General features: G+C 32.0%; 1 protein-coding gene across 2 annotated transcripts in view; it reads left to right on the top strand.

Annotated features, from left to right (window-relative positions):
* LOC108568856 (testican-3) overlaps positions 1 to 19,558 on the top strand; it is a 166,237-nt gene that overhangs the window by 87,589 nt on the left and 59,090 nt on the right. For both annotated transcript variants that reach the window (XM_017930200.1, XM_017930198.1), the window contains exon 2: positions 9,825 to 9,882. In XM_017930200.1, the coding sequence (XP_017785689.1) occupies positions 9,825 to 9,882 (58 nt within the window). The remainder of the gene's footprint in view (positions 1 to 9,824; positions 9,883 to 19,558) is intronic.

Raw genomic sequence — 19,558 nt, 5'->3', positions numbered from 1 at the left:
TATAAATTATTAATTCAAGGGCGTTTTCAGTGGAACCGCAAACACACATCCAGACGGATTGGCCAGTCGTCATGGCGACATCGCGAATCGATGGTGGTGTGGTGGTGGTGTGCATCCCTCGGCGCGCCTCAACCATCCCAGCAAATACAAAATACCCCCGCCGCCACCGCCACCACAGACACACAATTAAATCATCCATTCATTCTGTACTTCTCGTTTTTGTCTGTACGCGTTTACTCCGCATTTAATCTTCATCAACTTCCAGACGTCGCCTCTTCCAGAAGTCAAACATTCAAGTTGAATTTAAGGGTGACTTGATGTGAAACCCTCAGGAGTCATTTATAAAATAACTCATTCATTTTATTTTATATTAAAATATCTAATTTTGACATATTGATTTTCACTAATAGTTATCAAAAAATGAATTATTCACAAATAAAAATAGTTCTTTTGCAACAAAGAAAGAAAATTCATATATCTAAGTTAAGAAACTCATTTTTGTCATACAGAAAAAATTGTTTTCGGGGAGGCGTAGTAGCATAAAGTTTGGAATTCCGCGCCTCCCCGAATATTTTTTTTTTTTCGCGCCTCCCTTACCTTTTATTGTTATAATAGATTAAATAATATAGACACGTTTTATTTATTTGAAGATATTATGGTACTATCGGAGGTCGCAGAAAAATTGATGACAGACGGGACGCTAAGTTTTTCTACACATACGAATTCTTCGGGGGGTCTTTTAAATTTTTTTATGTGCAAAAGGGGGTCAAAAAAAAATTGAGAAACACTGCTATATACAACGCTATGAATCAATTAAAATACAAATATCCCCACGAACGTACAATGATATTACTCGGAGAATCAACATGGATAATGCATATTATTTACTTTTGTTTAAATCAGTTAAATACAAAAGTAATATAAATGTACGTTTATATGAACATTTGGTACGTTTGTGCGAACGAATTGACAAATGTGTAGAAATATGTCGTAAATTCATTTATTTTTACAAAAAATATTTCTCCGATTAACATACTTTTGTACATTATGCACTTTAACTGAATATTGACAAGAAGGTGAATCTGTATGACAAAAATGAGTTTCTTAACTTAGATATATGAATTTTCTTTCTTTGTTGCAAAAGAACTATTTTTATTTGTGAATAATTCATTTTTTGATAACTATTAGTGAAAATCAATATGTCAAAATTAGATATTTTAATATAAAATAAAATGAATGAGTTATTTTATAAATGACTCCTGAGGGTTTCACATCAAGTCACCCTTAAATTCAACTTGAATGTTTGACTTCTGGAAGAGGCGACGTCTGGAAGTTGATGAAGATTAAATGCGGAGTAAACGCGTACAGACAAAAACGAGAAGTACAGAATGAATGGATGATTTAATTGTGTGTCTGTGGTGGCGGTGGCGGCGGGGGTATTTTGTATTTGCTGGGATGGTTGAGGCGCGCCGAGGGATGCACACCACCACCACACCACCATCGATTCGCGATGTCGCCATGACGACTGGCCAATCCGTCTGGATGTGTGTTTGCGGTTCCACTGAAAACGCCCTTGAATTAATAATTTATAATAAAAAGTTCAGTTCTCCTTTATACCCGAAAAAAATATAAGGAGGCAGGTAAGAAATGGTATATATTTAGTCCTTATAAAAATCCTTTAGAAAAATTGCGTCCTGGCGAGGATTTGCACGTGAAAGCGGGTTATTTGTATGCTTTGGGTCGGGTCAAACGGGTGGAGGATATAAAACCCATTTAATGGTGCAACCCGCAAAGAAGTCCATCCGTTGGAGGATTTGGGGCCCGAAGCTGCACAGACTTTGTATATTAATCGGTCAATTTTTGCCTGAAAGGACCCCGGAACACTTGAACGTTGATACTGCAAACACAGACGAAGTTTGCAGACTTAATTGAAATTAGTGCGCAGATGATAATTAGATTAGTTCGGCACTGTGGAACTGGGATGGCGGAGTGAGCGCACTTATTAATTACCATAATTACGCCTTTGTAATTGATTCTGCCGGAGCGAGATTTACATGTATGTACTTCAGTATAAATCAACATCCGGTTTGACTTGGTCCCAGCGAATTCCACCTGCTCTAATACACTATTAATCACATTAATTGGTCGAAGCAATTAACATGGTGGTTTTGGGATGGAAATAAATTCACCTGAAGGGATGAAGTTTGGATACGCTTTTGGGACACGTGCGGGTCAGCGCTTGAAGGACTCTCACGACTCCCGACGGGGAGTGGACGTGACCAAGTTCCGGGGGTCCTTCAAGATTCGAATGGGATTGCGGGGTGTGTAAAGAAGAGAAACCGGGAATAAAAAAGAAGAAAACATATACTCAGTCGGAAATATTTATGGGTACATTCCTTCCGGCCAACCCTAAAGTTTACACACCGCTTTAATATTTAACTTTTTTTTTTGGTCCTCTCCAATTCCAAGTTTGTTTGCTGCCGCATTTCAATAAATTCCGTGCCGATTCGAGTCGATATGTTGGTAGAAATCTCGGCGAAATTGAAACGGATATACATTTGAATCCGTTAAAAAGCTATGCTTTTGCCTTTTTTTCTGTAAGATTTTTGTTATATAAGCGTTGAAGACATTCGATATGATGAATATGCATATTACGGATATCATACGAATTTATAGCCGTATCTGCACATTTAAAGGTGAGAAATGTTTGCGAGACCGAAGTTTCCAACAGGAAAATTAAAACGTTCGAGTGTATATAAACTGGATCAATAACGTCGTCTGCCGTATTAAATTTATCTATATATATGTTATAAATTCATTTAATTACATGTAGTAAATTATTAATTTTACTGATTATTAATGAACCAGTAAAAGCAGTATAACTTCGGTCAATAGTCGACTTTTTGCGTTTTTGTTTTATTTTGCTTTTATGATTTTACATATTTCAATAAATTAACCATTAATTAACATAAACATATATTAATAAAGATTTTAAGTATTTAAATATTTGTTTTACTGTATTGATTAATTATCTAATTTAGTCTTATTATTTTATATATGTATTAATTTTTTATTCAAAGAAAACTAATTTGATACATTTCATACTATGTTTACTGTTAATCTGCTGCTATCCTTAACACTGTCATTGTCCATCGACTTGGCTGAAGGTCCATATGCTGAACCTCATTCATTTCACTGTCCATCTGTGATGAACGATGCCCTTATTGCTGCAAGCACCGAGAGGGGTCACAAAGGGCCTGGATTGACCAGCATTTGAACCTGTGTCCACTAAATCGTGGATAGGGCGACTTAACAATTCGGCTATTAGTCGTCCTTAACAAATTGACAAATTATTTATAAACAAAACAATACAAAAATTGCAATTGCTACAGTATTAGTTTCAATAGTTTATATTTCAACATTGAAAACAAAAACAGTAAAATATTAATAATTTGTTAATATAATAAAAGCAGCAAAAGCATAATTCTATGTTTCTTTTAATATGATTATGTAATTTCTTTAATTTTTGAGAAAATCTCTTTGGAAAATAGTCCTAATATTTCTCATATTCTGATCTCAAAATATAATAAAAAAAATTGTATACAATACTAAACATATTTTTTTATTTATATAAACTAGAAAAATAACTTAGAAACATCATTAATATTATATTTAAAACATTTTATGACTATCGAATTAATGAGACCAAATGATTTTACATATTTTTATAAACAGTTTATTATTATTTTTTATTAGTATTATATAAATACGTTTTAATTTTATTATGTTTTTATTAAAAATTATGTAATTAATAGCAATTTTTACCCTTAAGATGAGTTAATTTCATATAATTCCCATAGTCTTACTAGATCAGTCCGGATTCATTATAGTCCAGTTTGAAAATTTGAAAAAAATAAATAAATTGTAATTAACCAAAATAAAAATAAATTCTAAGAAAATAGTATATAATTTCTTTTTATACATAAATGTGAAGTTCTTCAATCAATCAAATAGTCCGGGATGTTGGAGGAACTGATAACTAGGACTATGCGAGGTATTGCTGTATTCAATAAATCTGTCAGTCGGCAGACAGATTATAGAAGCGTTATGGAATATTGAGTTAATTTACAAACTTTTGAGCAACCTCAGGATAATTACGGGTTAGTGCAGAAATGCAGAGAAAATCGTTAGCTCGAAGTTTAAAACACCTTATGCATATGATGGCGAAACGGAATGAATAATTAAGGAAGCAGTGATTTGCAAATGACTTATCGTTAAGACAGACGCCGTTCAGTCGTTTGGTGGGAGGTTTCTTAGAAGGCGAATTTTCGGCCGAGGGGTTAAAAGTTCTATGAATTTGCATAGCACGCCTCTCGAGCGAGCCAAAACCATCCACCCCAGAGAGTCCAAAACCGCTCGAAAAGCTCTCCCAAGAAGATTTACGAGCGAATACAAGCCAAGCAAATATGATTCATGCCGCATACATTAGGATTAAAAGTAGTATATTTATGTTCGCTACACGCAGCGAAAAATAAAAGTAAATATAAAGCATTAATAACTCGCAACATGTAAACACTCCGACTTTCGCGAAAGATCACACGTCGATGGAGCATCATAAATTCAACGGATTTACGGGGTTTGATGGTTTGGTTGGTGCCTACACGAGTCCTCTTTTATTTTATGATGTATGCATTAGCGGTGTTCCTCTCCGAAGATTATTATTATTATTGTTTCGTTATTCCTTATTCTTCAACTATTCATATTTACGAGCCGAATATCTCATAATGCTCGCCGCATTCCTCGTACTTCATCTCTAGCAATGCTCGTTGTTATATTGTGTATGAGTGTGCATATGCAACTTCAAAGTTAACTTCCTTGCGTCATTAAATTTCTTATTCTATTGCTAAGGAAATAATCATTGCTTGGTCGGATCATGATCATGGTTCATGTAATATAGTAGTTTAATCGCAACTATAAACACCGTATGCCATTGCTAGTATCGATCTGAACGGGTTAATTTACATTTTACTTTACATTTAACTTCCTTTGGCAAATATAAGGAAATATCAGGAAGTATATGGGGAAAAAAGTAATATAATTTTAAAAAATGTTTGCTTTGAAACAAATCAAATAAATATTGCCTAAATTATCATAATCATACCATATTTTTACTATTTTCCGATCAATTTGTTTTCTCATTGTGGAAAAAAGTAACAATCCAAAAAAATTTCACAATTAGACATTTTTCAAACTGGTTTCCTTCGTATTTTGTCATTAAATCCATCAATATTATCCCTTTTGTAGCCATTACCTCTTTGGTAAAAGATAACATATTGAATTCTACTGTTACCAATTGTATTTCAACACAATCTTATGTAATTAAGTAAATTAACTGCAATTAATATGTTACGGTTAATTTACTTAATTTAATCTATTTAGTTCGTAAATGTCTCATTTTTTTATTATACTTACATTGGAACAATTTAAATGTAAGTCCAGTATAGTGCGGGTCTCTGTCTGTTCTGTCAATATTCCGCATTGATCGAGAACTTTCAAAAAGCATAAAAAGAAACTTTACTATAAAAGACTTGTCTGTATAATGAAAAAATATATCAGTTATATATAGAAAAAAATAGTTTGTCTCCGATTTTTATAGAATATATTTAGATTTTGTCAATTGTTATTTAATTTGTTTTGAAATTTTTAACCTATTCGGACTAATCGAAACCGCACTCTTGAGGTAGATTTTGAAATTACTTGAACAACATATTAACTCATTTGTATTGGTATCAAGACTAAATTTATTATTTCAAGTTTAGGTATTTTAATAAGTTTTTTTTATGATATTCCAGTAGTTTTACAAATATAACTTTTTTGCGTTATTGTTACTGCTATTTCTTACATCACCAAATGTTGGTTTATTCTAGTAACTGTGTGATCGATCCTAGTAGACATCCAAGACAAGGCAAGCATATTTAATCGAGTTTCAGTGTAATGGAGTTCATCGCTTTTGCAACGGAGATCTCAATGTTGTCGAACGGCTAAACCTCGAAAGCTCACCCTCGTAAGCACAAACTGTCACCTAATTCAATACAAGTTTACCTACGTGTCGGGCTTTCCGCTATGCATGATTAGAGATGAAATTATCCAGATTTGCCGATGGCTCAAGAACGAAGAACGAACGAGAGAGAAAAAGAGTATAGGATGAGTATAAAAAAAAGCGCTCAGGAAAACTGGAGCGCCTAACATCCTTGGAACGAAATTGCACAGTAATCCTGAATGAATTAACTGGCTTCCTTTCCGCTAGTCAATTTTTTCTCGCCCCGCTTTGTGCGCGCCATCGGACAAAAAGGACTTGATGTCGTGCCTGGATAAGAGCGGGACCGGGCGTTTCATTATTGGGTGGAAAAAGGAAAGAATAAAGAAAGAAAAAAGCCTCTCTCCACGGATTTAGACGCCCGGCAATTTCATCCCTTCGATCGCTTCAATCGCCCCCTCAACGGCAATAAAGAAAAAATCCGATTTATGAATTGATTATTACGTAACGTTACGCAATAAATTCGTTACCGCGTCTTCCGCATCCCTTCAAAGGATACTCATCTTTTCCTCTTTGTTTTATTTTATTCCGAGGCATGCCTTCCGCGAAAGTTCCCGTTCGGAAATATCCAATCTCCGAGATGGAGTTTAACTTTTGGAGATTGCTTGGTAGTAGAAGAGAACATACTACGAGGAGGACGACGATGATGGAGGGCATGTTGATAGATGTTTTATTATCTCGTCTGCTGGGAGTTTATGTTTAAGCGTATTCATCTTTTCGCCCTTAAATATTGTGCATGCAGGCGCGTTCTCAAAATTGGGTCCATATATATTACGTAAATGGGGTATACGACGGAGAAGGAGAAGACGAGCGGTCGCAGACCTCTGCAGCCATGAAATTGAATTTTTAAAACAAGAAATTTACAATTACTTCAAAGACGAAATGAAATCGCATTACGAATCGATTTATTATGATTGACTTATATTTACTGCAGTCTTCTCATTCGATTTTTAGTGGTAAACGTATTTTTTATCAGGTTTTCTTAAGAAAAGTATATCGATTATTAAATTTCCTACAAGAAATTTATAAGTAAAGCTTTACCTTGCATAGTCCGGGTAATCAATATCCTAGACTGTTTAAAATCGGACTATTCGTAGATCTAAATACAAAAAATGATAAAATGATAAGAGGCTTGACTATATTGAACAATACTGTACTGAATCCGATCTGATTGAGGCCGGATTATGAGAGGTATTGCTTGTACTGATTTATGCTTATTTATGTCTGATCATTCACTGGTAAATGTATTTTTTAGGGGTCATAAGTCTATTATTGAACATGTGATTCTGATTCACGTTTATTATGTGTGTTTTATCACTCAAGTTCTATATATTTTAGTGTATTACTATTATATGTACCGCACTTTTTTTCCTGACGATAAAACATCGGACTATATAATAACGTTCCACAAATTTATGAAACAATTGTTACAAAAAAAATATTTTATTATATAATAAACTATAAGACGAACCCCATTTCTAAGGCAATTTCTCGACGTGAAAAGGTGGGTCTTGTAAAAAATACTGTATGATAACCTGTAACGATGCTTCTAAATAAGAAATTACTACAGTTATTTGATTCTGAAGTACGAATTTTTATAGTTTTTTTTTTTATTACCATTTTGCCAGTAATAATTGAGTTTTTAATCTTTAGTTTTAAAGAAGATAAGTAATAAGACATTAATGAACATAAATTAAAACTTTTGTGAGTTGTTTTCATAACATCTTAGATTTCAAAAGAATAAAAAGGTGCAACCTTTTGAGTCCTAGTGGTATCATGTCGAAACCACCTTTTTAATAATTTGCTAGAGGTGCTATTTTACTGAAACCACGCTCTTATATAATGTACACTATTGGTTGCTAGATCTAGAATCATTTTAAATATTCCTTTACAAGGAAGACTACGCTTATGTAAAATTGTATACAAGTTTGGTTGTGAAATATGACAACATAATAAAACACACGGTTACGCAAAGGGTTAAATGAAATATATGATTTTTCAATACAGAAATACCTCGTACTGTACGGGTAATAGGTTTCGCTAATATAGGTGCGGGCAGTCCGGACTAATCGAGGACTTTAGAAACGCGCAAAAATACCAAACTGTATACAAAATAATTCGAGAACCCGCACTGATCGAAGCCATACTATGCTGTACATTCACCTTTGTAGTTTTATACATTAAAATATATTTATTTCTAAATCTTTATTATTTGAAAAGTCATATCTGTCTACTTTTATGATCACATATTTCTATTGAAGTTTTCCAATTATTTAAATGTGTTAATTTTACTATTATGCATACTCAATTATGTAACGTCAATAACTTTATGTGCGCACATTAAAAATCAATCAATTCATTGTTTACGATTACATAATACTTCTGTTGATAGTTTCCAATTATTGAAATGTCTAAATTTCACTGCGTCATTCTGTAAAATGTAAGAACCCAATTCGAATGCATTGTTTCGTGCAGGAAATGAGAATTGAAGAAAAAAAAAGAAGCATCGTTTCGTTTGTTAGGTGGATTAAACCACTCGCACTTGGATGCACTTTGCAGCCACATTTTCTTGGTACATACATTCGATTAAAATTATCTTTTTGATCTCCGACGCCGGGGTAAAACAAGCTTCCACGTTTCGAGTCGACTGACTCCAGTGGCTTCTGCTGCTGCAGTTGCTGCTGTTGCACTTGGATCCTAATCGTGATAGCCTCTAGTAGTAACAAGCTGTTCCCCAAGATTATAAAATCAGTGCTCTTTCGCTTAAATGTTTGTCTCTCTCTCTTAATATGATTTCAAAAACTAGCTGGAAAATTATATCTACGTGCACTGCTCAATTTTGTCCTTCAAGTTATTAATTAATTTAATATTTATTTAGCTTAAAAATCTCAAATATATTTATAATAAAATCAATTATTTCTAAAAATAAAGGTGCGTGCATGTATCAATTGATTAAACTTGTCTGTGTTTGGTCTTTTGAAGTTAAATTGTATTTTCATGTTCGTATGTCAATATCGATAGAACTGTACTTTACAAATCCTAAGGGCCACAGTTTAACCCAAATATGCAAACTGTAAGCCTATAAAGTTGTATTGTATTGCTCGAAGCACTGACGAAATATGCTGAAATCCAAGAGAACTATTGATCCAAATCCTTTGAATATTAACGCCAACATATATTTACATGCAAACAAAAACTAACGAGATTTAATTGCCTCGATGGACTCAGGTGAATGGGGCTTCGTTATTGTGTATAGTCCTTAATTTGTTGGTGTATCTAATTGTATGGTCAATATCAATTTGAATCTGCGTCCATCCATATAGACACGTTCACATAGTGAGAGAGGATGGGGACAGGAACGTAATGAATAGTAAACATAATCCGATTTCAGTATTGATCCACTTGCTACATGTATTTACATTCAAATATCGAAAACATAATAAATAATTGAATATTTATCGCAGCGAGGCAACAACGATTCATGTTTACATGGAGCGACTTTCTCATCAGGAAGAGCTAATGGGAAAACGATGGATGCAAGGCGATAAGGATGAGCACAGGGAATGCAAATTTTTAGCATGAATAAACAACGGGATGGGATCCGGGATTAAACTGCCATCAACGGCTAATCATTGTTTACTTGCCTACAAGAAACGAAATAAGCTTCATGTTTTCACCCTACTTTTATGTTGCAATCATTAACTTTATGTGTTTTTGTTTTTTGCAGGATGACAACAAACCCACCAAGACTGGGGAGAAGAAACGCTGGATTCACGACCCTTCAAGTAAGTTTTAGTGTATTCACTTTGCTTTTTATGTATACGCGTATACTTTTTATCCAATACAACTTTGCAACTGAAACATCGGCATCATAAAGAACTCAATATTAACTAAGCCAATGGAAGTAAATAATCAGATATGATATAAAGTAGCATATACACATATGTGTGTAATTTACTACTTGACAAGTAATGTATTTTGATTAAGATGATCGTAAACTTACTTGTGTTTCTACATTACAAAATTATTGAAACTACTTTTACAAGTAGCCAAGTAAATGTTACATTTTCAGTGTATTGGCTTTGTTCTTTATGTAAACGCATTTATTGTTTATATAAAAAGCCGTTACAAATAACAAATTGTATCACAAAGATCATAATTTGAACTAAACCAATGAGGTTATACAGCAAACAAGATCAACTAAAACACGTAACCCATATAATATAATTTGTGTTGTTACTACTTGATAAGTAGTTCTCGTTTACTTACGAAGTATAAATATTAATTGTATTGTTGCACACATTCTTAAATTATTGAAACTGTTTTATAACTAGCATAGTACAAGTTACTTGACAAGTTTAAATATGTTATTGCAAAATGTATTAAGTACATGATACTAGACAAGTAACCTAACACAAGTGCCATGTCTCTTAACAAAGTACTTGACAAGTACAACTTAGTACAAGCGAGATGTTTTTTAAACTATAAAATAATTACATTTCCATGTTTTGTATAATACTTGTACCAGTTCACGACTTCACATGATGCACTTAGGTTAAATATGTGATTAAAAAAAAGTACAATGTAGCTTATAGCTTGTGATAAATCTTATCTATAATGTTTACGATTTTGTATGGAGCCTTTATGAATTTGGGTCGATGGGCTTTGGAAGCCGGAGGGGGCTTGCCTTATGCAGCAGCCATCTGGTATGGTATATTAAATGCTAACGCTCCACGAATTCCATCAAATATTAAACCACTTTCGGAACTCATCATCTAGTTTAATATGTTGGTGGCTATTGCATCGCCAGTAATGCGTTGCCTCTGATCATGTAATTCCCTTTGATGCACACACATTTAGCTGCATAACTCTCATCTATCATCTCACGTAAATGTTTTCTAAATGCGGTTTTCCATTTATTGAAATACAGGTGGAAATGAACATATTTTGTTGTTTAAGTCTCTATATATCTTATGGTTAAATTTTCATAGTTTATAAGCTAATTTCATGGTATACAAACTAATCAAAGTCTTGATTAGTTTTGTGGTTTAGATTTATTACTATATTTTTAAGTTTCTAGATTGTTGAAAAGGTTACATTTATTAGCTCCGATGTTAAGGTTATAATTTGTGATTAGACGTTTAATTGGAAGTTATGTTAAGAATTAAATTGAGAAGATAGGTATTATTAATTGGATTGAGCTTGTTCTCAGTTTTATTGAAGGTTTAGTTAAAGCTGAAGTTACAGGTTAGGTTCATTACCTCATTAGGTAGATATTACCTTAGCTGTTTAATTGGGTTTTAAAGAGGATTAAAGAGGATATGTTCAATTATGAAGAATTATTATGAAGATTATTTCTTAAGTTAAGGGTTTGGTTAATATTTTAATTACAAGTTGTGAAATAGGTTACGTTGCTTGTCAGTTAGTTTAGAGACTATAATCAAATATAATCTTTAACCTAACTTCCAATTAAAGGTTAGGTTAAGATTTACATTGGATACAGGCGAGAGTATAGGCATTGAAGGCTATGTCAGAGGATAAGCAATTCAATTGTTGAGAACTGATTTTTAGTTATTTTAGAGGTTACTCAAATGTAATCCTTAACCTAACTTCCAATTAAAGGTTATGTTAAGATTTACATTGGATATAGGCGAGAGGATAGGCATTTTAAACTGATTCATTTAATTTAGAGGTTAGATTATGCATTAAGTTACGACGTTTAATTGGAGGTTAGGTTAAACAATACATTGGAGGCTATGTAAGGTTAGGTACTTTTAAAACTGATTCTGCAACTAAAATTGTTTAATATTTATGAAAATACATAGATATGATTATAATAATTATGATAATTATGAATATACTTTGAAGGTATTATACAAATTCGTATATTGATCCAGGATATACATATTTACAATATGTACGGAATATGTTTATTAGGTTTCCTTTTATAACATTGAAACTAAATAAAGGTATAATATATGAATAATTCAAAGGCGGTGAAAATATAAGTCGTTCATGGTGAAAACTTTCCAGTTAAAAAGTTCAGAGGAGAATAAGGTGAAAAATCTCACAAATCCAAATATTATTTTACGACTCGCAGACAGCGTGTGCAAGTTGAGAGGATCGAATTACCAAGTCGGCGAGTATTCTCGCAAGTTATTCAATTTCTCGAAAATTCCGTCCGGTTTATTGTTCACCTTTTTATTTTATTATTTTTATGCATTATATTGCAACGAGCTGCAATAATATATTCTAAATGATTATGAATCGAAGCAACGCACGTTATGAATTTACTTCGGGCTATATTTTTTTTTAAATTTTTCAATTTGTTTCAGCTGCAAATTCGCACAAGTAAAAATTACAATTAGAATATGCAGGAACTGCATAATTCAGCGTGTACAGGTTTCATCAGATTTATGTTAATCAGCTGTAATCCTATGCAAATACATGGAAAATTGGCGCGTTTATAAATAGGGCATTCATGTTGTGTGTGTGTGTAATGTTACAACAGGATTCGTTGTGTATGGACGTACGCCTCTGTTTCAAAATGTTGTTGGTGTGGATGTAAATATATAGTTTTTTTGTTGCTGTTGTTGATGTGAGCTTCATTTGTGCTGCTTTTATGATGCAAAATGCGTAAAGTGATGAGGGTTAGCCGCCCAATTTTAGCAAGTCAAATTTTTTTGGAGCTCTCGCAACTCTTCGAAACAATATTAAATAGATTATGCATTCGCTCCACTTATTCAAACTGTTTCGCCCCCTCACAGAAACTCGGAAATACACTTTCATCCGGCTAAACTTTATTGTGACCGACATTAAACACTTCTCCTTTATTGGACGACATAGTAATTTAATATATTCTTAGTGAATATTCAGTGAATCCATTCATAATTAATCAAATTAAATATTTTGTTACTATTATCAAATTACAACTATATTTTAATTTTTTATTTTCAGCTTCTCGTCACTTTTGATCTTCACATTTTTATTGTTTATTTTTATACTGGAAATTGTTCAATTCTTATATTATATTTTATATTATTTCCTATATAATTATTTATTAACTACTGAATCCGTGGGTTACTCATTGTCTACGAATTTGTAAATTATTTATTAATTGGTAAATAACCATACAATTCATTAAATACAAAGATATTAATTATGTTTTCTTAAATTTCATTCAAATGATTTTTCAGTGTTTTTCAGATATTCTTAAAAAATACCCAGACAATGGAAATTACTATTTTGTTATTTATTTTTAACGAAATTTGATCTAATTTCAACTAAATTGCGAATTAGAATTGTGATTTAGAATATTTTTTTGTAGTAATATATCAAGGCAAAAAATAGTTTTCTTATTTCTTTGATTATAAATTTGTAAATTAGCAATTTCATATTTCTTAATAATAATTATGATATATTGGCGAGAGTCATAAAAAAAGATATTACTTAATATTATCAAATTTTTGTAACTTGCGAATTTTTGAGGAGTAATCAGTATAATTTAGAGTTATTAGCGTTTTTCATGTAATTTCATTATTGAACTTCATTTTACTTAACATTTTCTTTTCCATTATAATTTTAAAGTTTGTTGCTTGAATTTGATTGGATTGATATGTTTTTTTGAGCTATTCTCTAAAAAATTTCAAACTTAATAGTCTAGCTTTTACGTAATATTCACTTAATATTGATGTGCTTTTCACATTTTTGCTTAAAACTTCTTTAGTATCTTTCTTGTATGAATAAAAATAATATTTTATGTTAAAATAAATGATGACAAATTTGAAGATTTCTTATAGAATTTAATATGAAATCATAATTTTGAGCCAAACCAAAATCAAATATTTTATTCATTTTCATATAAATCATTTACTTGTGAATTCTCCAGTATTTATCTCTATAAATTAAATTATTTCTGTTCATTCTTGTACGTTTAAGTTATATCTATATTTCTGGAATTAAGAAACTTACAGTGATTGAAAAACTTCCAAATATGCTTATAAGAGATTGTGTTGATCAAATAATTATTGTTTAAAATACGAATTAGAAAAATTGGAAGTATTTAATATACTTTGATTGAATACTTTTTTATACTTTCAACAAATTGATTTAAAAGTAAATTGTAAAAAAAATGTTTTGCTATATAAAATATGTTTTTTCAAAATTTGATAGATATTTGTGAATTAATTTATTTGGTGGAACTTAAATTTAAATATTAATATTTGATATAAAATCTTATAAAAGAATAGAAAAAAATTTAGAATTGGTTTCAATTCTTGTTTAAGAAAAAAGTAATAAAAAATACATTTACATAAAATTTGTATTGTGTAATTTATTGAGGCACTCAAAAAGTATTGGTAAATATATGGATTTTAAGTAAAACCACATTTGGTTGTGTATTGAAGGAAAAGTGGAATGAATGATTTATATATTGAAACGCTTCACAGAAAGGAAAATGGATCCTTTGTACGCAGTATTAGGAAAAGCAAGGAAAGAATATTTATCATTGGACTTTATTCGACGTGAAATCGGAAAGTTGTATCGGGGCAGCGGGGGTAAAGGCAATTTTTCCTTCGATTCTTCTACGCCTGGTCGTGGCCTGATTACAATATTGATTCCCACAAAAGTGGTGAAATCCCCATCCATAAAATATATGTATACGCTTTTCGAGGCGCAATTTCTGTGCATGGTTATAAAACACATCTATATCCAGAATACTATCTCAACTTGGAAATCTGCAACTCTTGTACAAGCATAGAATATTCTAACGAGAGGGGCCCTCCTCATCGATTGCACAAGAGTAGCCTCGTAACGCTTTTTGATCTACATTCGAACGGATTAAAACGTACACCGAAACACTTTTCTTTGCGACGCATTTCGTTTCGTTTATATTCTTTTTTTTTTGCTTTCGGATTACGCACCTAATCCTCTTACTCCTAATACCATTTGATTCCGACAGATTTAAATAAATGCAACATTCGTCTTACTTCAGATTTTATTCAATCTGAGCAAAAATACGTTTACGTTGATTTAACTTTCACTTTTTTTTATTCAAATGTTTTATACTTAAATACTCTATAATACTTTACTTTATATTGAATAATTACAAAATTCAACAATTATTGAGTTTGAGGCTGGTCGATATTTATACGTTTTATATGATTTTGCATGTACAGGGACCCTGGCCACCCAGTGCCGCATTAAGGTTGTAGTGGGCCCTTGGAACTAGGCAAATTTTCTAAGTTCCACATTTTTTTTGTGCCTAATTTATAAGACGGTTTGCTTCTACTCATAGCACTTCTTATTATTAAAATGTAGTTATAATATTATTATATAAACATTATGTGGACCCGAAAATTGTTCGTAAGCACTAAAGTTCATTATGCCCAAAGTGGCAAATAAATAAAACGGCCAAGATGAATATATAATCATCGAAGTTTCTGCATCAATAAAGGAATTTGTTTCGATTATTCTATAATAAAGTGAGAATTTGTAAATTGCAAACTCATCTTTTATAAATGAAATGTCTTCATATATACTTACATGTCTAAAAAGTACAGTTTATTAAGGTTGCCGTGGGCCCTAAGCATCAGTTAATTAAATCACGACGGGGGAGGAGTGTCGGCACTTTAGCAACTAAATAACCAAATATCTAATTTAAATATTGCTTTCATTTCATTTGTAGCCCCCAGAATAGTATCATGGGTCCAAAAAGTTGTGGTCCCTTGGAATTAGACAAATTTCCTAAGTTCCACACTTTTTTGTGCCTAATTTATAAGACGGCCTTGCTTCTACTCATAGCACTTCTTATTATTGAAATTTAGTTATAATATATTATATAAACATTATGTGGGCCCCAAAAATGGTCGTAAGCACTAAAGTTCACTATGCCCAAAGTGGCAAATATATAAAACGGCCCAGATTAATATATAATCATCGAAGTTTCTGCATCAATAAAGGAATTTGTTTTGATTATTCTATAATAAAGTGAGAATTTGCAAACTCATCTTTTATAAATGAAATGTCTTCATATATACTTACATGTCTAAAAAGTACAGTTTATAGCAAATATGTTGGCCATATTCCAATTGCTATAAACTGCAGTAAAAACTTAGCATCTTGGTTTAATATACCGTAACGAAAAGAATAGATGCATGTGTGAGATTGCTGCAACAGATTTATGAATGGCGCAGGCAATTGAATATGAAACGAGCCGACGGTGGAAGTGGAGGAGGAAAGGAAGAAATTGTTTAATTTCAGATAGCGAGCTCGGAGCTTAGTTTCGCTTAAACTACCCATGAAATTACTTTTAGATTTGCCTTCCCTTGCAGCGACGTTCTCAGTTCACTGAAAATATTTTCCGGGGGGAGGCGCGAGAAAATTGCACGCAAACAAAGCAAGAAAACGTTAATATTTACCATTCTCCACCGGAAAATTGCTTAATACCAACAAAAAAAAAGAAAGAGGAGAATTAACTTAAAACTTGGTAATTGCTCGATCTGCAAATGACCCAAATGTTTTTAATCCCTTTTCTTGTAATTTTCCATTATATTCTCTTGTTCTTTATGGCCGTGTAATGCGGGCCCTACTTAGGCCCGGCCGTAGAATTAACCTTCTGCCATCCATCTTTTTTTTTCTCCCTTGGCGTACTTTCATTAGCCGAGCTCTGGATGCTGAAAGCCTGAAAACCGAATCTGTATGCACGTGTACGCGTTTCGCCACTTTTTCAGCACTTAATCAGGCCTCCTCCTGCCCCTATTCATGCAGCACCACCTACCGCTCCCGCTGAAACTTTTAATATTAATTAAGCACCCCCCTGGAAACTTTGATCCTATTCAAAAATTAACGCTTCCTTAAACTTGCTCCATCGCAACCCGCCTGGATAATGGAAGAATAGTTCCCATAATTGAAGACCCCTTTGTGGGAAGCACACTTATTTACCACCACTTCTTGTTGTGCCTTTCGGTGCACCTCATTTTCAGATAATTATTTTCTACCCAACAAAGCGATATAAAATAGAGGATTGAAGCGTATTACAGTAATTTATACTTTGTTAATCCGATGTCTGCAAACTTCAAAACCAATTTATATCTGGGACTATTGTGTTTGTTTGAACTAATTTATCACGTTTTATTAAATTAATAAATAAAAACTTTTTTACAGATACAAAAATAATGAGTTTTTGAATATGTGTTTATAATATGTGTTTATAATATGTTGAATTAATGAGTATTAAAGACGTTTATATTCTGTGAATTTATTTGTTCTACGATCTTAAGTTTTCAACAAATTGTGAATTTAACATATATGTAGGACCGTTTTCTTCATTTTTCCTAGGGCCCACGGTTTTTTTGGAGTTCCACGAAAAATAGTTGATTTAAAATTTATCAAGAAATCATTGAAATTAGAATTGAAGAATACAAATTTTGTTGTTAAAATTCCACTAGTCCCACTTCCTCTGCTGTCTGAAACCGGACTAATCGGGGACAGCACACTGCATACTGCATAAAAAATCGATCTTTTTCAAATTATAGTATTACCGAACTGATTGAAACCACACTATGCGAGTTATTATTATTTATATATAATATTCAACTATATTTATTGACTCTAGCAACATAACAAATTTAACATGCAAATGTAAATATTTTGCGTTATGTAATTTAGACAATTATGAACTTGTTTGTAATAAAATATAAACTTCTGAAGAGGAGAACACACAGAAAAATATGTTTTTTAATTAAAAACATTTTAATGAAGGTAAATGTATTGTACGCGTCTCGTTCCTTATTTATAACTCCTGTAATGCCCACATTTTATTTATATTTTTTCGAACACCGTAAAATTCTTCGGGCCGGGAGAACAAGCTGGAATTCCATTAACATCCGACGTACATTCCGGAATACAGAGAGAGATTACATACATGCAGCACAATAACATGGCGCACACAAAAAAAATATGGAGGAAGAGGAAAAACGTTTGCCGTTTTTATATAGTGTTTTGGTCCTGTTGTCCTGGCGTGGAATTTCGACGGATAAAGTCTATTTACAAAATGTTATTTCCTCTAGTAGTCTATTTATTGTTTATTTTTTGTAACTTCCTACGTTTCGTGAAATAATTTAATGTTCTATTTTGTAGCCAGAAAAATTTAATAAATTGTATACTTTTTTGTTATAATGAAATTTTAATATTGATTTTGTTTTTCTGTATTTATTTAGGCATAGTGTAACCTCGGTTGTTGAACATAATTTGATTCAAGAGTTTGTTCGTAAACTATATAAAGGGTATATTTGAACTATATAAAGGGTGTCCCAAAATTAACGCAATATTTGAATTAAATAGAAACACACAGTTTTTAGTCTTCAGATTGTGATTTATTTATTGAATCATAAAATAAAAATGGCGGCAAATTAAAATCTTGCGTTAATTTTGGGACTCCCTTTAATAGAAGTTCATCTATAAAAGCACAAAAAACATGATTATACATAATATCTTAAACAAGATTATTGTAACGACTATAATTGTTATGTTTATTATGAACTAAATGAACTTTACAATTTCTCTGTACGAAGGAGAGTTGATGAATGGTAAATGGTAGTGAGGAAGGGGAGGTTGTTTGTTTGGGAAACGAAATTCTGTTTGATTTGTGTTCGGAAACCGAGGTGTTTGAAATCTTATATTGCACTGTATAATTGTTCAAGAATATATTTTAAATTAAAAACTATGTAATTTGGAAGATAGTGAAAGAAGGAAGTTTGCGTGTTTGGGAAACAAAATTTTCTTCGATTTGTGTTTGAAAACCGAATATAATTGTAGTAAATTTTCAAATAACAAAGTTGAATTATCAAAAATAAAATAAATATTGGACAAAATTATATATGAAATATAATTTAAGTGAATCAAATGAAATATTGATTTATGAGAAATGAAAATAATAAACTTAAGTTATGTTTGTTATTCACTTATGAATCGCGCTGAAAACAATTCAGTTTTCAAGTGGATTGCTAAGGGGATGTTAAGTGGATTGTCTACAACAAGTTTCAATGAGACAAAGCACCATTAATAAAGGTTAGAGCCGAAATAAAGTCATGCTTTGCAACCGGAGGTAATCCTTCATTATAGAACTATTGATTCGGATGAGTGCAATTCATAATTGGTCCTGCCAGAGGCAGCTATCTACTACAAAAAAAATGTAAGCATTGTGTTGAAGCACTTGAATCATGTGTCTCGAAATTAATTTCCATTTCAACTTAATTGGATTGCTGTCCTTCTATTACAAATATTATCATAATTCAGAGAAGTACAAACCAATTGAATGAAAATATTTGTTTTTACATAATCAAATTAAATTACATAATCAAATTGAAGTAAAATAAATGAACACTTGCTTATTTTTAACATAATACAGTGTAACCTCGCTCAACGAGCACCTTGCATAACGAGCATTTCGCTTAACGTGCA

Source organism: Nicrophorus vespilloides, unplaced genomic scaffold, assembly GCF_001412225.1.
Source record: "Nicrophorus vespilloides isolate i.1.1-1 unplaced genomic scaffold, Nicve_v1.0, whole genome shotgun sequence".
Taxonomy (NCBI): Eukaryota; Metazoa; Arthropoda; class Insecta; order Coleoptera; family Silphidae; genus Nicrophorus; species Nicrophorus vespilloides.
The sequence above is the reverse complement of the archived record's forward strand: the minus strand, read 5'-3'. Positions and strand labels throughout refer to the sequence as shown.